A 19,228-nucleotide genomic window follows, 5' to 3' on the forward strand; every position below is an offset into this window, starting at 1 on the left:
TGCCTTCAGAACTACCCATCAGCCTGTTAAGGACCACTCATAATTCACGTTAGGCCAAATGCTCAAATTCAGACTTTCCTTCAAATGAGGTAATGAGTGTCTCACAAAGAAATGAGACCCTGGAAACTTCTTACTTTATCTGACGACCTGTCTACTGATGGTTCCTATGAATATTACAATATGTCAGCATGTCTGCATGTTTATGAAGCTGTGTTAGAAATTGTTGACCTTCCCACAAGATACCATTTCTCAGTTGAGATTGAAATAACTCATTTCATAATAAACTGTGGAGGCTTTTCCTGTTACGCAGCCTCAGTTAACACTAGTCCAATATTGCTAACAATTTTAGAGAAGTACGTGCTTATTCTTTCAGATAAGAAAAAGGGAAGCAATCCTGTTTGCATTTGTCTCATTGAGAAGAGTCAAAGTGGTTTCTACATACATAGAGGAAAAGGAAACCATACACTTTATAAAAAGAGTAGAGGGAAAAGAGAGTCTTGAAGCGTTTTACTGTGAATTTTAGCAGCGTGACCTTTAAATGTTTTCTTTCTGTAACATCAGTATCGATAGCATTGAAGTGGTAACAAGAGCCACAAAGGTAAAAAGCCACTTAGCTTCATCTGTTGTGATAGCTGTTGGTTAGGAAACTGTCTAATCTCGAGAGCTCTGGCCTGATGTATAATTTTCAGGGTGTCTTAGACATGGATGGTCTTAAGTTTTCCTCTCTAAGGGTTTTCTGCATCTTTATTGAGTGCTTGTCAACCTGTAGTAAATAAGCAAGCTGTTGATGTGTTTTTGAAGAGGGGGTGAGCATCGTGGCTGAAGACCAGGGATTGTCATTAGAATGTGTCACTTGTCACAGAATATACCAGAGAGAGGGGCTGTGAAATATCTCCATACCAGGACTTCCCAGATTAAAATAAGAATTAATTGACTCAATTTTTGGCACCTGTTTCCTATTCCGTAATTTTCTAAGTTACCATTTTCTTTTTTTTTTTCTTTTTTTCCATTTATTTTTATTAGTTGGAGGCTAATTACTTTACATCATTACAGTAGTTTTTGTTATACATTGAAATGAATTAGCCATGGATTTACATGTACTCCCCATCCCAGTCCCCCCTCCCACCTCCCTCTCCACCCGATCCCTCTGGGTCTTCCCAGTGCACCAGGCCCGAGCACTTGTCTCATGTACCCAACCTGTGCTGGTTATCTGTTTCACCCTAGATAATATACATGTTTCAATGCTGTTCTCTTGAAACATCCCACCCTCGCCTTCTCCCAGAGTCCACAAGTCTGCTCTATACATCTGAGTCTCTTTTTCTGTTTTGCATATAGGGTTATCGTTACCATCTTTCTAAAGTCCATATATATGTGTTAGTATACTGTAATGGTCTTTATCTTTCTGGGTTACTTCGCTCTGTATAATGGGCTCCAGTTTCATCCATCTCATTAGAACTGATTCAAATGAATTCTTTTTAATGGCTGAGTAATATTCCATGGTGTATATGTACCACAGCTTCCTCATCCATTCGTCTGCTGATGGGCATCTGGGTTGCTTCCATGTCCTCGCTATTATAAACAGTGCTGCGATGAACATTGGGGTGCATGTGTCTCTTTCAGATCTGGTTTCCTTGTTCATTGAATCCCTTCTCTGTCTTTGCAATTCCCAGAATGGAGCTATGGTTATGAATCTGAATTCTTTTCTCCTTCACTCTTTCCATCCCACCTACATTCACTCAATTACCAGGTATTTCCTTTCCATATTACCTTCTAGGGTTGTTTCCCTTTCTTCTTATACTCTTCTAATCCAAATCACCATGATTTTTTCCTTATATGAACATGAGACCATCCTGTTCTTATCTCATCTGCCTCACATAATCTCCCTAATAAAGAGAAAACAAAACCAGTTAATTCTCCACACTGCACGATGAAGCTAGTATAACAAAGCAGTGAAGGATATAGGCTCTGTAGCCAGAATGTCTGGTTTTGAGTTACAACTGCATTACTTTGGCACATGCAGTTACATAAACTTGTTTAAATGTCTAAGCCTCAGTATATATGAAAGGAAAAAAAACTTCTCTGATTGAGTTAATGTGAAGATTAGAAGGTGTAAGCATTTAGCATAGAACTTGGTATATAGCAAACACTCAAAAATAACTGAGGATTGCACTTGCCTATGTAAAACCTCGACGTTTCTTCCAGAGAAAGCCTGCATCCTTTGGGCTTGCTCAGTGAGTCCCGGCTCCTCTGTCCAGCCCCGCTCTCACTGCTCCCTAGAGCGTTGTGTCCATTCTGAACCCCTTCCGCTGTCCTCACCAGTCCATTCTTTGTCTTATCTCATACTCATCCCATCCTGTGTGTTTACCTCGACATCCTCACACTCTGAGTCTGGCAGGTTCCCTTCCCCTGCCTGAACACTGAGCACGCCTTCTCTCTTTGTGACTGACGCCCACTCACCCTGCAGGGTCTCATGGATCGCTTACTCCAGAAGGCTGCCTCTGATACTCCAGGGCTCCTGCGGGGCCTCTGAGTAACTTCTTCATGGCATTTGCCATGTTGTCATGTAACTACATGTTTCCTTGTCTGTATGCTGTGCCTGGTCTCTCGTGGTGGCAGAGTTTGGATCGTACTTGCTTTTTAAAAAATACTCAGTTCTTGGCAATTTCATTCAATTAATATGTGTTTAATAAATAAGTACCCAACTGGGGGGCATTTTATGAAGTTTTATGGTGCCTAGTACATAAAAGTCACCTCATTAATATGTGTTAAATGATAAAGTGCTATTGAAACCTTTTGCTTATCCTTGATTTCTGTAATGATCATGCGTGGATATATTTAGTATTTTCAAAATCCTAGAGTTATTTAATTCTGGTGTTAAGAGTCCTCATCCTAAATTCTGAAAAGTCGTAAAGTTCTCTTTTATGGGCTTTCCTGGTGGCTCAGATGGTAAAGAATCTGCCTGCAGTGCAGGAGACCTGAGTTTGATCTCTGGGTTGGAAGATCCCCTGGAGAAGGGAATGTCTACTCACTCTAGTATTCTTGCCTGGTGAATTCCATGGATGTAGGAGCCTGGCGGGCTACAGTGAGTCCATGGAGTCACAAAGAGTCGAACATGACTGAGGGACTAATACTTGTACTAAAAACTTAGCAGAGTTATGTAATTTTTGGTCAAACATAAAATATGGTTATGAAATGAAATAATGAAATGTATTTGTCTTTGCCCATCATACACCAGGTCTGAAGGTAGAGGTTTTGAGCTGCTAAATACAAAGTGTCAGTGTTTCGAAGACCAGTAACATCTCTAAGCATAAAGAAACTCTTGTGTTCACTGGTCTCCAGTGAACTCAAGTTTTTTCTTTCTTAACAGTGTGAGATAAGAGTTGGCTTATTAGGCGTGCCACAAAGAAAATGATGGGATTTGTTTACATTAACTCTTCCCGTTGCTGGTGATACATTGCTTCAGCAAAGGGTGGAGTTACAGGTTCTTTTGATGTAATTCGTTCCTGTAATTTGGGAACAGCCTGATGCTCAGACTTGTTCTCTAAATACCATTTACTATAAAACTTGAAAAGTAACTGTTTGGAGAAGTGGCTGATTATAGAACTTGGGCAGAGAAAACATGAGGTGGGCCTAGGAGAGTTTGATATAATAAAGCAAAGACTAATGGAGTCATGTCAAAAGGTCACAGAAGCCAATTTGAAGAGACCCCCAGTGGCCAAATTCAGGACAGTCTGAACATCCAAAAGAATAATGATTGCAATTAATTATTACACACGCAAAGATTTCAAAAAAAAGGAAGGGAAGAGGGCAGGGGAAGCTTGTTTTTCAGTGAGAATACCAGCCAATAAGTGTGGAAGGAAAGATAGAATTTTGCTGTCCCAAATGGAGTAATTAAAGCAAGGGTTATCAGTGGATGAAAAGTGGTGAAAAATTATTGGGAAAAAGAACAGCTGCATGGTAGCAAATTATTGCTCTCAGGATTTATTAATATAGAAGATAACCTGTACCTTTATAAAAGATACATGTGGCAATAACCATCTTAACCAAGTGATCAAGCCTAGTGTCAATAATAATGGGTTACCCTAACATTTTGTGTCTCTTGATATGATGAAATAGGAAGTTCACAGTATAAGATATTTTTTCCAAAACTGTTTAACTTGTATCTTGATGTAGCTTTGGTTCATAGGAGATATAAGTGATGGGGGAACTAATTCAATGATACCATGAAGAAATAATTAGACACATCCAGAATGCAGGACATTCTATAACATATCTGGGTCTGTACTCTTCTAAAATCAGTGTCATGGAAAAAAAAAAAGAAAAAATTTTTAGATTAAAAATACTGCAAAAAATAAAGCATAATGGATAAAATTGAATTGGATCCTAGACTGGGTGTGGGTTGGGGGAAGCAGTTTAAAAAGACATTGGGTGGGCAATTGATAAAATTTGGATATGGGATGGATATGGAATAACATGGAATTATTGTTAATTTTCTGAGGTCCGTAATGGTATTGTACATATTTAGGAAAGTGTCCTTATTCCTAGGAAATGCATGTAGGGTTATTGAGCAGTGAAGTGCCATGATGTCTGAACTTACTTTCACATTCAAATTTTTATGAATAAATAGAGAAATGACTGGCACACAAAAGCCCCTATGGCAGTATGTTATTGTTGTTGAGTAAATGAAATGTTCATTGTACTAGTCTTTCAATTTTTCTTTTGGTTTGGGAAAAAAAAACTGGAAAAGGAAAGAATTCAGCATAGCAAAAGCCTGGGGTGGGTGGGCTGGCAGGCCCAGCTCTATCCAGGGCTTCTGTGATGACAGGGTCTGCTTCCTCCATCCCTCAACTTTATTCTGCGCTTGCACAGAGCCATTAGCGGAAGTGTGATCCTAGCGTTACTAGCCAGTTTGGGGGTAACTATGAAAATCTCCAGCCGTGATTAATAGAGAAACTTGTTTTATTCATTTGCAGTATCCCCAGTGTCTGGAACATTGTAGGCATTCAAAAACTGTTGACTGAAAAAATACATAAATAAAAGGGTGACCAAACTTGATGACTGCCTGGAAATGCAGAGCGTACCAGTGATTTTCTTCAAATTCAGTAAATATTTGTGGAATTGAATTATTTAAGGGGCAAATAAGGTTAAGATTGATTTCAGAAGTTAGGGAAAGTTCTGTTTTTAAATGATCTCTTGTAATGCATTCATTGATGACTGTATTTTTTTTCTTTTTTTTTTTTTGCTTTCGGTAATACTTTTCTGAATTAATGATCAAAGCCCTTGAATGGAACTCTACTGTAGTTTTTCCGACACGGGGGAAAATTTGAGTTTGGTGTGAAATCTTCAGAGGGTAGCATGTGCAATTATGCTTTGTTCCTTGGTGAGCTATGAGTTGGGCACTTAATTATGTAAAAAATATTGCAAGAGCGCCGTTGCATAATCCCCAAGAGAGTAATTATTGTCTATCTTGGCAGAATGCAAGGCTTTTAATCTGTAAATAAGCAGTTCTATGTGGAAGAGCTACATGCAGAGTGATTCTGTGTCATAAAGGTCTCTTATGAATTTTTAAAAATGAAAGCAGTAACTGTATGTGCAGAATCAGCTGCTGCTTTTGTGCTTCAAAGGGTTTATGATGTTTCCCCTGTGGTTTTAACCCCTCCTGAAATATTTAAGCCTCAAGAAGGATTCCTGTAAAGGGTAAAACTATGTTTGGGTTAAGCCCATGCACAACCTGAATGTTTCCAAAGTGGAAAAAGTAAAATGTGCTTTCTGCAAATTAAAAAACAAACCAAGATGGAAAACAACAACAAAATAAAATGTTGACTGGTTTTTTTTTTTTTTTTTAAAAAACAAAGTTGCGATAATAGATTTCTCACCTATTGGAGGTTAATAACTTTATTTTTAATGTGTGCCATTCCAACTATTTCTGAAATTCACTTTTGGAGTATGTGTGCCCTTTGCTTAGTTGGATCTGAAGCTTAGATGCTGAAAGTAAATTCTGTTGGTTAAGTTGTGATGGCGGCTGCCTTACCTCTTGTCCCTGTTGGTGTGGATGACCTGAGTGTGCTCTCCAGGGTCAGCTTCTGTGCCTGATCATCAGACCTTTTTCCTTTGCCCACTCAAGGACTTCATTTGGGTGACTGTGCTTCTCCCTTGCTAGAAACACGTTGTAAACAGCTTCCATTGTTAAAAAGCCCTTCCTTGACCTCTCTTTCTTGCTTACGACCTCCTCAATCCTCTGTTTCCTTTTGCAGCAAAACTCCTCAGAATCTATTGATATATTCTGTCTTTACTTTCTGGCTTCCTATTGTGTCTTGAAGCTGCTCCATACAACATTTTTCCACCCCTATCCTCTACATGGAACCTGCTTTTGTCAGGGTGCACCTATTACCATCATACAGCCAGATTTCAAGGAAAACACCAGGTCAAATCTTATTTGAGTAGCAGTAGCATCTGACACAGATTATCACTCCTTATTTCTAGAAACAGCTTCCTTACTTGGCTTCAGGGAAAGCCTCTTCACTTGGTTGTTCTCCTTCATCACCGGGTCCCTCTTCCTCAGCCCCTTTGCAGGCTCCTTTTCTTTTCCTGATTTAAGGTGACCTGACCCCAGATTCTCTCCTCTCTTCTCCTTTCTCTCAAAGTCGTCTCAGATAATATCATGGTTTAAAAATGTTTTGTATACCCCGAAGACTCAGGTTTATGTCTGGAGTACACACTTGTGCCCTGAACTCCAGATTCATATATCCAGTTGTCTGCTGTCCCATGTCCCATAGATGACTAATTCAGTTCAGTTCAGTTGCTCAGTCGTGTCCGACTCTTTGTGTGACCCCATGGACTGCAGCACGCCAGGCCTTCCTGTCTATCACCAACTCCCGGAGCTTACTCAAACCCATGTCCATCGAGTCGGTGATGCCATCCAGCCATCTCATCCTCTGTCGTCCCCTTCTCCTCCTGCCCCCAATCCCTCCCAGCATCAGAGTCTTTTCCAGTGAGTCAGCTCTTCGCATGAGGTGGCCAAAGTACTGGAGTTTCAGCTTCAGCATCAGTCCTTCCAATGAACACCAGGACTGATCTCCTTTAGGATGGACTGGTTGGCTAATAGGCATCTCCAATTAAGAGTCAAAATTGAACACCTCATCTTCCCATGGCTGTCTCTCACCTGGATTATTGTAATAGCTTCCTATCCAGTGTTACCCTCTCTAACCTTGCTCCAACCCCTTTTGATCTGTGTATATATGTATATATATGTATGTATATGTATATATGTGTATGTATATATGTATATACATATATATGTGTGTGTGTGTATATATATATATATATATATACACACATACACACACACACACACTCTGAACAAAGAGCAGTAGGAGCTGCTGTAGTCCAGGAGGAGATGGAACAGAGCTGGGCTGGGTGTTAGAACAGAGAAGGGCAAAGAGAGAGGGTCATTGGGTAGAGGAGAGGTAAAGTCCGAGCACAGAGGCAGGAGTGAGCATGGAGTAATGAGCCAGGAGGAGACCAGCCTGACTGCATGGTGGGGCACATGACAGAGAACCTTAAAAGCTTAATAGTCTGTGCATATTTTGAGTAAGAGAGAGGGGCCTGTTTACAAACCTGCGCCTGAAACTTTAGCACCATGCTGTTCATTATACAGCAGTTAACCACATATGGCTATGGAGCACTTGAAATGGGGCTAGTCTGAACTGAGATATGCTGGGAATTCCCTGGTGGTCCAGTGGTTAGGATGCTTTCACTGCCAAGACTATGGGTTCAATCCCTTTTTGGGGAACTAAGATCCCACAAACCGTGTAGCACAACCCTTCCCCCTACAAAAAATAACAACTGAATTGAGATATGCTGTAAATGTACAAAGCATATTAGTTTTCAAAGACTTAGCACCAAAACTACCAAAACTAATTTTATATAAATGTTTTATATTGATCATTTGTTGAATAGTAGTATTAGTATTTTTAATATAGAGTTAAGTATTATTAAAAAAAATAAGCTACAAGGATATATTGTACAGAACACAGAATATAGCCAATAAATTTTAACTTTAAATAGAGTGTAATCTATAAAAAAGATTGAATCAGTGTTATATACCTGAAAACTAATATAATATTGTTAATTAATTATGCTTCAATAAAATTTTTTTGAAAGAAAGAAAAAAAAAACCCTTTAAAATATCAGATCATATCCCAGTTCTGTCCCAAGGTATCCAGTGACTTTCCATCTCAGTCAGAGCAAAAGCCTGTCCAGCAGGGTTCTTTCTCATCTAACTTCACAGCCTTTCCAGCTCATCTCCTACCTTTCTCTTTGTCATCCATTCTGCTCTGTCCATCTTGGCCCCTTCCTCAGACATAACCTCAGAAGCTTCCACCTCAGGACCTTGACATAGGATGCTACTTAATGCTGAATACTCTGTCCTGTAATTCTGCATGGTGGCTCCTTCCCCACCGTCACAGCTTCCCTGCTTATCTGTCCTCTTCCCTCCGACTCCTTCTCTAACCATCTCACTGAGGCTCCCTCCACCCACCCCAGGACTCCTGATCCCTTCTCCTGGCTTTAGTTTTCTCTATTGCACTTACCACCGTACAAAAATAGAAAGAGTTACTTTTTTGTTTTTGCTGCTGAGTTGGTTCCTGTTTGTCTCCTCTTATGAGACTGTAAGTATCATGGGGGCAGACTTTTGTCTGCCTTGTTCACCCCTGTGTCACGGTGCCTGGGAGAGAGTGGGTAATCGTTAAATATTGCTGGCAGGGTAATGGAAAACACCCTCAAGAGCAGATGGATTCTTCCTTGGCATTTTCTCAGCATTCTGGGTGTGAGAGAGGATAGGTAGCATTTAGAATGATTCACTATATACTAATAGCTATTTCTCATTCCTTAGTTTCTCTGTTTGAAGAACATAAGGACATTCCTCACGGCCTGTTGTGAGACATTTGGAATGAGAAAGAGCGAACTGTTCGAAGCATTTGACCTGTTTGATGTCCGTGACTTCGGAAAGGTAATTACTTTTTATTTCTTAATGTATTTTTAAATTTGAGAACACTTTATCAAATACTGTTGTTTATCTTGAAGTAGGACATGTGACTGAAGTGGTGCGTGCATTATGTAGTTAATTAAATTTTACATATAGGTGGCTTAGTAAAAAAAAAAAAGTACAAATGACAGTAGAATTATTGTTATTATTATTTTTTATTTAAAGCAGTATAAGGGGAATCTTTTATCCAGATATAACTTTTCCTGTTGGTTATCTCAGAAAGCAGGACTACTGTTTTCCTTCTTTTAGATAGTTTATTGGGCTGTCATAACTGAGGACCAGTATTCTTTCCTTCCAGACTTCTCCAAAACTGAAGGACACCTAATATTTGGAAGCTGAGAATGTTCTGTTTTCTGTTTTGACATTTGGCTCAGTGACTTGCAGAGGACATGAAATTACTGAAATGTGTGAGGCTGTTGAATAACTGTTGTTGTCTTGATTTCAGCAGATACATGTTAGATTTTTAGATTTCAGTGGTTTTTGTCATGTATAAATTGGTTCTTTTTTCTTTTTCTTTTCTAATTGGTGGAAAGTTGCTTTACAATGTTGTGTTGATTCCTGCTATACAGCGTGCAAGTCAGTCGTAATCATCCATATATTCCCTTGTTTCTGAGCCGCCCCCCCCCCCACCCTTCTAGGTCATCAGAGTGTCAGGCTGGGCTCCCTGGGGTACACAGCAACTTCCCAATAACTATTTTATACGTGATAGTGCACATATGTCAGTGCTACTTTGCTTGGTTCTTCCCACACTTACCTTCCCCCACTGTGTCCACAAGTCCATTCTCTACTAGGTGTAAATTGGTTTTAATATTTGCTCATATTGGATGTACACCAAGCATTGGTGTATAATAGTTGACAACCTTTCAAAAGAATGGAAAGGAAAAGGATAGGAATCATCCTATCAAAATGTAATCAAAAGTTACATTCATTTATTTTGAAGTGATTAAGCATACGGGCAGTTAGGTAACCCCTGTTGATGTAATTGCATTATGAAGATACAGAAGCAGGGAAAAACCTAAACAATACTGAGAAATTTGCTCTTACTCTGATAATTGACATGCTAGTATCTCATCAAAAGGCTGTTTGAGAGTGATACTTCATTTGATTTTTACCATGTAATATTTGATTATAAAATAAAAACCAAGCAGTGGATTGGTTTGCTTGGCAATGGGAATAAATAGTACAAAGTTGAAACAGAAATGTAAGAAATTTAATGCTGACATGCAACAAACATGGGAAAGCCCCCCTGTCCAGGGAGAGAGAAGGCTTGGGTTTGCTCTTGGCCACTTTGTGATCTTCTGAACATCAGCAGTCTCCTCCATCATCAGACCACCTGCCCACTTAGTAGTCTGTGCAAAAGGAAATAGGTATAAGGACACGGTTTCTAGAATTCCTCTTTTCTCTGGCCAGCTGTGATTTAGTTGTCTTGAGGTCCAGCAATGTGTTGGAGGATAACGTATGATGACAATTACAAGGAACTGAAAGCAAAGGCTCCTTTTGTAAAGAGGTGGTGGCATGTTTGTCTTTGGCCATGAAGTGGAGCCGTGAAGATGGAGAGAAATCAGATAGAATCCGTGGTGAAGTGGGTAGTTCTCTAGTTTGTTCGCCCCACAAAAATGCCTTATCAGTTTAGAAAGATATCTTTTGCTATTCTTTAACGTTTCCTCTTTATTTTTTTTTAAATCTTCTTCCGTTGTCCTTTATTTTCTTCCTCTTTTTGGGGGAAATGAAAAATGAAAATGAATTGGGGAAATGAAAAATGAAAGAAAAGTCTTGACTTCTAAAAGATTTTCAGAAAGTTCGTCTTTTTTTTTTTTGGGGGCATTTGCACAAACAAAAATGGTGTTAACAAAGACTGGGAAGTCATAAAAATTGTTTAGAAATGCATGGCTTTGTTTTAGTGGAATAATGTTGCACACTAGATTAATTAGACAATGCAAGCTTTGTAGGAGAGTTAAGGTTATAGAAAGTTAAATGTAAAGGAATTAACCATATGTTTCTCAAGCATTATTGTAGTTCTGACTTTTTAAAGTATTTTGGCAGTGGTAAATCTGAAGCAGAATTAAACTTGAGGTTGCAGATGAGAACTTATTCCTATGTTAACATTTTAAAATCACATACAATTTTGCTACGGCCAAGATTCGTGCAACTATTGTTTCAGAACTGTATTTAAGCTAAATAAATTACTGAAAGTTAAAGAATTTAAGGGGTTGTTCAATAATTTACCAGTATTACTACTATTAAACATTATTATTCTAAGCAAAACCACCACTGCCACCATTTACTGAATGCTTTGGTTGTAGCAGGTATCTTTCCAATCTTCAAATATATTTTTTAATCTTTATATGAGGTGTAAGTACCTGTACTATTTTCCTCCTTGTACAGATGAGCAAACCTGTGTCTGAAATCTGCATTTCATCTAGTAGAGATTGGAGCAGTGGTTTGACCCCAGATATGAATGGTTCTCCACTGCTGCACAGGAGTAGGTTTGCCTTGGCCAGCACTGTCCTAAGTGCTTTGTAAGCATAAACTCAATTCTCATGGCAATCCTGCTGTGAAAATACAGGGCTTTCCCAATGGCTCAGTGGGTAAATAATCTGCCAGCAATGCAGAAGACATAGGAGACATAGGTTTGATCCCTGGGTCGGGAAGATCCCTTGAGGAAGAAATGGCAACCCACTCCAATATTCTTGCCTGAAAAATCACATGGACAGAGGAGCCTGGCGGGCTATAGTCCAAAGGTTCCCAAAGAGTCAGGCACAACTGAGTGACTAAGCACACAATAAATATGAAGGTCCTATTACTGTACCCATTTGCAGATCCTAGATTGTAAGTGGTGAAACTTGGACAGTTGATGAAGTTTACCATCATGTTAAGAAACATGAATAGAATGTTAATTTAGAGACACAGTAATTTCTGGTATTGTGGTTATCAATTTTAACAGGATGTAGACGGGTTAGTTTGTGTCTCCCTGTTCCTTGAAGTGTAATTAAAATTTTTCACTAACTTAAAAAATCTCTTTCTGTGTGCTCCCCGTCTACCTTCGTTCATACAAATAGTGAATGTAGGATCCATGTATGTTTGGTACCTTTTCACCTAGAAATGTATCAATTGCAATAACAGTACATATTTTTTCTAAATAGCATTTTAAAGCTTGGAGATTGCTTTAGATCACTGAGCTTATTTGATTCTCATATTAGTCTTGGTGAAGGAAGGAAGCAAGTGTTCCAGCTTTTCCAATGAGGAAACCGGGGCGGGGTTAAATGGTGACTTCAAGGTCGCTTTACTTGGAGATCAAGCAAGATCTGGAGCTCAGAATTCTGACTTCCCAGCCTTCTGCTTTTCTTGTTTGTGCCTATATCTTGGGCCTCAGTGCTGTGCTGATGCTTGCCTAAGGAAAAGGATGAACTCACAGGAGAAAAACCAAAGGAATATATTAAATAAAAAAGAATAAGCAGTTTTTCACTTGGAATTAATTATGCTTTATCTTCAGAAAGAGAGGAAAGATTTAAGATACTGCATGAATTAGATTTAGGATACTGCGTGTGTTCACATGAATAAGTAATTTTCCTTTTTGCTTATGAGATAGTGAAGGGCATACAGTTTGGGTACTCTAGAAGGGCTTATGATAATTTAGCCTTTCAGTGTCACCTTTAATTTCTAGTATTGAGCTCTTAACTCTCTGAAAATACAGTATTAGTTCAAACTCACATGTCAACAAAAATTAAAATAAGTTCTCAACACTTTCAGTACATTGGTTATAAAATCAAACAGGGTTGTAGAATGAGTTGAGTAATTTGAACTCATTCATGAGTCAGCAGAGAGAGGTCTTAAAGTTTATTCTGACTTTGAGGGTAATTAAATATAGTTGGCTCTTGAATAACAGGGGTTTGAACTACTTGGGTCCACTCACAGCAGATTTTTTTCAGTAAGTACTACAGATCTGTGTTGGTTGAATCCACAGGTGCAGAATTGTGGATATGGAGGAAACGTGTATACGGAGGGCTGACTGTAAATTATACTCAGATTTTCAACTGTGGAGAGGGTCCATGCCCTGACAACCCCCTCCCCACTGTTGTTCAAGGGTCAGCTGTGCTGAACAAGGTTCCTGCCAGAGGTAGAGTCCTGGCCTGAGCCTGCTGAGTCTTCCCTCTGCTCTCAGGTTGGTGGAGCTTATGTGCCCTGGTGGTTCAGAGACTAAAGAATCTGCCTGCAGTGAGGGAGACCCGGGTTCAATCCCTGAGTCAGGAATATCCCCTGGAGAAGGAAATGGCAACCCTCTTCAGTATTCTTGCCTAGAGAATTCCAGGGACAGAGGAGCCCAGTGGGCTGCAGTCCGTGGGGTCACTAAAAGTTGGACACGACTGAGCGACTCACACTTTCACTTTTCACCACCTCTTTCTGCCTATGTTTTTGTGTTGTTGTGAAAAGTCTTTTCAGAAAGATTGGATCCTTCCCTGGCTTTCTAGTAACAACAAGAAAAAAAAAAGTAAATTTTGTTAGTTGACACCTTTGCTTCAGAAATGTAATTTAAAAAATCCTTTCTCCCCAGGAATGTTAGAAATTATTAATTATATTACTTTTTACATTGCAACAAGATCTATAAATTGGCTCACTTTCATGCTGCATATAACAGATTTTCAGTTCCTCTGTTCAGATTGTCATTGTCTGATGAACACTTTTGTTGTTTGGAAATATCTCCTACTGAGCTGTCTGTTGGCACATTTACAGTGCGGAAACACATGGGATTTTTCTTTAATGAGACCATTTCTAGTGAGTAACAGAAATCAGGCGACTGCTGCTGTCCACATGAGTGATGAAGTCAGTTCCTTCCCTTGACGGCTCTGGGTGGATATAAGGGCCTGCTTCCCTCTACCCACAGTCAACGTCTGTTGTTTCAAGTGTTATAAAGCACCTGGCAAGTGTAAGGTGATATGTTTTCTTGAATCACAGAATCACACCTGGCTGAACATAGTTCCAGTTGATTTTAATAGTGATAGGATAGTTTCTATATGTTCAAGTTTAGGACAGGCACCTTCTATAGGAATTCAGAGCATTAACTTAAGGGTGGGATGGGAATTCAGGTTTAAAAGTTATTGAGAAAAGGTAGTGTCATAGTTTTGTAGGAGAATGTCGTTTCTGAATCGGATTGCAGTTTGTATTCTGGTTACATTCTGTATAATATATGATCTTGTGCAAGACTACTTAACCTATTTGAGCTTCAGTTTCCTTATCTGTGAAGATAATGGTGACCTCCTCCAAAAGGTCCCGTGCATGCACTGCTGCACTCAATTGCCCCTAACCCTGCACCAGGCCACCGCTGGCCCATGCCTCTGCCAGAGACTCCTGGACAGTCACAGGCAAGTCTGGGTCAGTCTCTTGTGGGATCACTGATCCTTTCTCCTGAGTCCTGGTGTGCATGAGGTTTTGTTTGTACCCTCTAAGAGTCTGTTTCCCCAGTCCTTACCTGCCTCTTGAGAAATCTGTATGCAGGTCAAGAAGCAACAGTTAGAACTGGACATGGAACAACAGACTGGTTCCAAATCCGGAAAGGAGTATGTCAAGGCCGCATATATTGTCACTGTGAGTATTAACTTATATGGAGAGTACATCATGTGAAATGCCGGGCTGGATGAAGCACAAGCTGGAATCAACATTGCTGGGAGAAACATCAATAACCTCAGATATGCAGATGACACCACCCTTATGTCAGAAAGCAAAGAAGAACTAAAGAGCCTCTTGATGAAAGTGAAAGAGGGGAGTGAAAAAGTTGGCTTAAAACTCAACATTCAGAAAACTAAGATCATGGCATCTGGTCCCATCACTTCATGACAAATAGATGGGGAAACAATGGAAACAATGAGAGACTTTATAATTTTGGGCTTCCAGATCACTGCAGATGGTGATTGCAGCCATGAAATTAAAAGATGCCTGCTTCTTTGAAGAAAAGCTATGGCTAACCTAGGCAGCTTTTAAAAAGCAGAGACATTATTTTGCCAACAAATGTCCATCTAGTCAAAGGTATAGTTTTTCTTGTAGTCATGTATGGATGTGAGAGTTGGACTATAAAGAAAGCTGAGTGCCGAAGAACTGATGCTTTTGAACTGTGGTATTGCAGAGGACTCTTGAGAGTCCCTTGGTCTTCAAGGATATCCAAGCAGTCCATCCTAAGGGAAATCAGTCCTGAATATTCATTGGAAGCTGAAGCTCCAATACTTGGCCACCTGATGCAAAGAACTGACTCAATGGAAAAGACTGATGCTGGGAAAGATTGAAGGTGGGAGAAGGGGACAACAGAGGATGAGATTGTTGGATGGCATCACTGACTCAATGGACATGAGTTTGAGCAAGCTCCAGGAGTTGGTGATGGACAGGGAAGCCTAGCATGCTGCAGTCCATGGGGTCACAAAGAGTCGGACACAACTGAGTGAATGAACTGAGCTGAACTTCCTGATCTATAAATTGAGTTTAGGTGAGAAGTGAAATGATATATGTAAAGTGCTTAAAAACAGTGTCTAGGTCCAAAGTATGCAGTACTCAGTAAATATTAGCTGTTCTTACTCTTATTGTTACTATTGTTACAACTATCATTACTAAGTGTTAATAAGTTTCAGCTTCAGTAGTAGACACAGGGATGGAATTTTTTTTAATGTTTTTTTAAAAAAACATACTTGTTTTAATTTGAAGGACAATTGCTTACAATGTTGTGTTGGTTTCCGCCATACATCAGCATGAATCAACCATAGGTGTACATATGTCCCCTCCCTATAACACCTCCCTCCCACCTCTCACCCCATATCTGCACTCTAGGTTGGAATTGTGAATGCAGGTATCAATGATGTTGGAGGAGCAATATTAGTAAATAAACTCTGTTCTTTCTACTGTGGTATAGTGTTAATCAGTTTCATCCTGTTGGCTGTCTTTCTCCCTCCTTCTGTGGCGTTGGATCTCATTTGAGAAACCACCCTTTCTCCTTTTCTGATCATGTAGCTTGAGTGGTTTAATCAGTTAGAATATCCCATCCTTTTGGCCATAGTGATGAGTTCAGGGTTGGGGCAAGTCACTCAGTTTAGACCTATATCATGTGTTGTGTTGAGACATTGGCAGGACCAGCTTTGTTTTGCTCTCTGCCTGTCACAGAAAAGTGTGGATACGAGACTTGGAGGAGGCGCAGCCATCTGTGAACCACATGAACTTTCAAAACAAACCCAGTTCAGAGAGAGCAGAGCTAAGGAGGATACTAGTGGCATCATGTGAGATTGCACTCATGCTGTACCCAAAGACAAATACGTGTATCTGGATTTTTCTGTGACATGAGCCAAAACAGTCTTCCTTTTTTTTTTTTTTTTTTAAATTTCTCAGGCCTGCTTTCTTTAGTTCTTTCAACCAGCAGTGAGAGAAATATACTCTAACTACCACACAATTGTATTCTTCTCACTTGCTAGCAAGGTAATGATCAAAGTCCTTCAAGCTAGGCTCAACAGTACGTGAACCGAGAGCTTCCAGATGCTCAAGTTAGATTTAGGAAAGGCAGAAGCATCAGAGATCAAATTGCCAACATCTGTTGGATCATAGAAAAAGCAAGAGAATTCTAGAAAAACATCCATGTCTGCTTCTTTGACTGTGCCAAAGTCGTTGACTGTGTGGGTCACAACAAACTGTGGAAAATTCTTAAAGAGATGGGAATACCAGACCACCTTACTTGCCTCTTGAAAATCGTGTATGCAGGTCAAGAAGTAACAGAACCGGACATGAAACAATGGACTGGTTCCAAATTGGGAAAGGAGTGCGTCAAGGCTGTATATTGTCATCCTGCTTATTTAACTTTATATGCAGAGTACATAATATGAAATGCCAGCCTGGATGAAGCACAAGCTGGAATCAAGATTTTTTGGAGAAATATCAATAATGTCAGATATGCATATAACACCACTTTATGGCAGAAAACAAAGAGGAACTAAAAAGCCTCTTGAAAGTGAAAGAGAAGAGTGAAAAAACTGGCCTAAAACTCAACATTCACATGGGTGTACCTATGGCTGACAAAGATCCATATAGTCAAAGCTGTGGTTTTTCCAAAAGTCACGTACAGAAGTGAGAATTGGACCATAAAGAAGGCTGAGTGCCGAAGAATTGATGCTTTCAAACTGTGGTGCTGGAGAAGATGCTTGAGATGCCCTTGGACTGCAAGGAGATCAAACCAGTCATTCCTAAAGGAAATCAAACATGAATGTTCATTTACTGATGCTGAAGCTCCAATGCTTTGGCCACCTGATGTGAAGAGCATGCTCATTGGAAAAGATCCTGATGCTGGGAAGGATTGAGGGCAGGAGAAGAAGGGGGTAACAGAGGATAACATGGTTGAATGGCATCACCGACTCAATAGACCTAAGTCTGAGCAATCTCTGAGACGTAGTGAAGGACAGGAAAGCCTGGCTTGCTGCATGCCATGGGGTCCTGAAGAGTCGGAAAGGACTGAGTGACTGGACAACAACGATATCAGCTGGTTTTGTTTGACACATGATTTCCATTGTGTTGATAGTTTACCCTTTCTTCTGCTACCAGCATCCCACACAACTTGGAAACCATTCTGTGGTGTCTGCATCTTCTCTCATATACAGAAGGGAGATATGCAGACAGTCCTAGAACATCTCTGTTTTTCAGCATGTAAATAATTAAACAGAAGGACTGTCCCAACGTTGTGGTTAATGCCTTCTTTTCCTTACCAGTGATCCAAGGAGTATCATAGATACTCCTCAGGTTTGGAAGAGGCTCTGAGTCTTCAGACATCCTTCCAATGTTTGTCTGTACTTTACAAGGTCAAGAAAATAGGCATGATGCCTCTGCAGACGAGAACTCTCATCCCCCAGCTGAGTATATATATATATTTGGACCCTACAGAATGATTTGAAGATAAGCTTAAAACATCAGGGTAATAAAGACTTAAAGAGGTTGTGAAATCCTTCACCTGGAAGTGAATAGGGCTTAGAGATAATTATTAATTTTAAAAAAGAAAAAACAAGCTAGTCTAGGAAGTCAAGCCCTGTAGGATTCTGTGTGACCACTTAGATATCACTTCATTCTTCTAATCTTCAGTTTCCTCATCTATAAATGGGGTCATTTCTATCAAACAGAATTATTGTGAGAGTAGGGTTAATTGGTGTAAAATGTCTGGCATGTTTTTCAAAATGATCAGTTGAATGAATGTCAATCCATTCTGAAACTGGTAGTTTGGATAGATCATAGATCATTCACAGTTCTGGTTGTGGATATGTGTAAAGTCAAAAAGATGAGTCTAGCGGCATTTTATTGAAACTCTAGCTTGGTTCTTTCTGGCTCGAATTATAATATACATATGTGAGTGTGTATGCACACATATGGTTATTTATACCTTACATTTTCCTGGAGTTTTGTTCTATGAATATGTTTCTTATGTGTGTGGTGTGTGTTTATGCATAGAGTTAGTTGAGAGATCTGCAATGACACTTTCACTGAAGGTAGTTGATACCATAACACTCATCACATTTTTTTTCCCCTTCTTCTCTATGATATAAATCCAATTAGCAGCTATGTCAGGTTTAGGTTATGAAGTGATTTGGTTCTTCAGCACTTTAAACACATTGCCATTTAAAAATAAATTTGAGCTTACTGAGAAAACCAAGGAATACATAGCTAACTTGATGGGAAATGGCTTTAAAATTATTGGTCTCATAGAAATTGGCCCTCTACTGTCTGCTTCAGGAGGGTTTATTATACACTCCCATCCCCATAGGTTATTAGCAAAGTCCTGCTGCCATCACACTGTGTTTGTATCGTGAGCTCAAATTTCTGTCCCATCTGTAATGCCTTATCATGTCTTTATACTCATGAGAGTATTTTCTCAGGCTGTGTCCTGTAAGTTTGTGTGTTTTTACTTTTTCAACCTTCCCATCCTGACTTGTATACTTCAGAGTGTGTATAGAAGGAAAGGTACAAGGACCTCTTCTTGCTCAGTCTGTACTGACACTCCAGGCCAACTTTCAGCACTGTGCCTGGATGACTGGTTAACCTCCACATCCTGCTTTCCCTCTTCAGTCCTGTGTGTGTGTGTGTTGGGAACCTCACCCTTCACAATCTGGTTTCATTGCATCTCAACACAATTAAACCTGATACTTGAATATCCGTAATGGTTGTCTACCACCTGTA

The 19,228-nt window shown here is 39.7% G+C and overlaps 1 protein-coding gene across 3 annotated transcripts in view; it reads left to right on the forward strand.

The window, feature by feature from the left end:
* The window catches only part of VAV3 (vav guanine nucleotide exchange factor 3), a 439,383-nt gene that overhangs the window by 84,307 nt on the left and 335,848 nt on the right, over positions 1-19,228 (forward strand). For all 3 annotated transcript variants that reach the window (XM_070467721.1, XM_070467720.1, XM_020869586.2), the window contains exon 2: positions 8,894-9,010. In XM_070467721.1, the coding sequence (XP_070323822.1) occupies positions 8,894-9,010 (117 nt within the window). The remainder of the gene's footprint in view (positions 1-8,893; positions 9,011-19,228) is intronic.

This window comes from Odocoileus virginianus, chromosome 5 (assembly GCF_023699985.2).
Source record: "Odocoileus virginianus isolate 20LAN1187 ecotype Illinois chromosome 5, Ovbor_1.2, whole genome shotgun sequence".
NCBI lineage: Eukaryota > Metazoa > Chordata > Mammalia > Artiodactyla > Cervidae > Odocoileus > Odocoileus virginianus.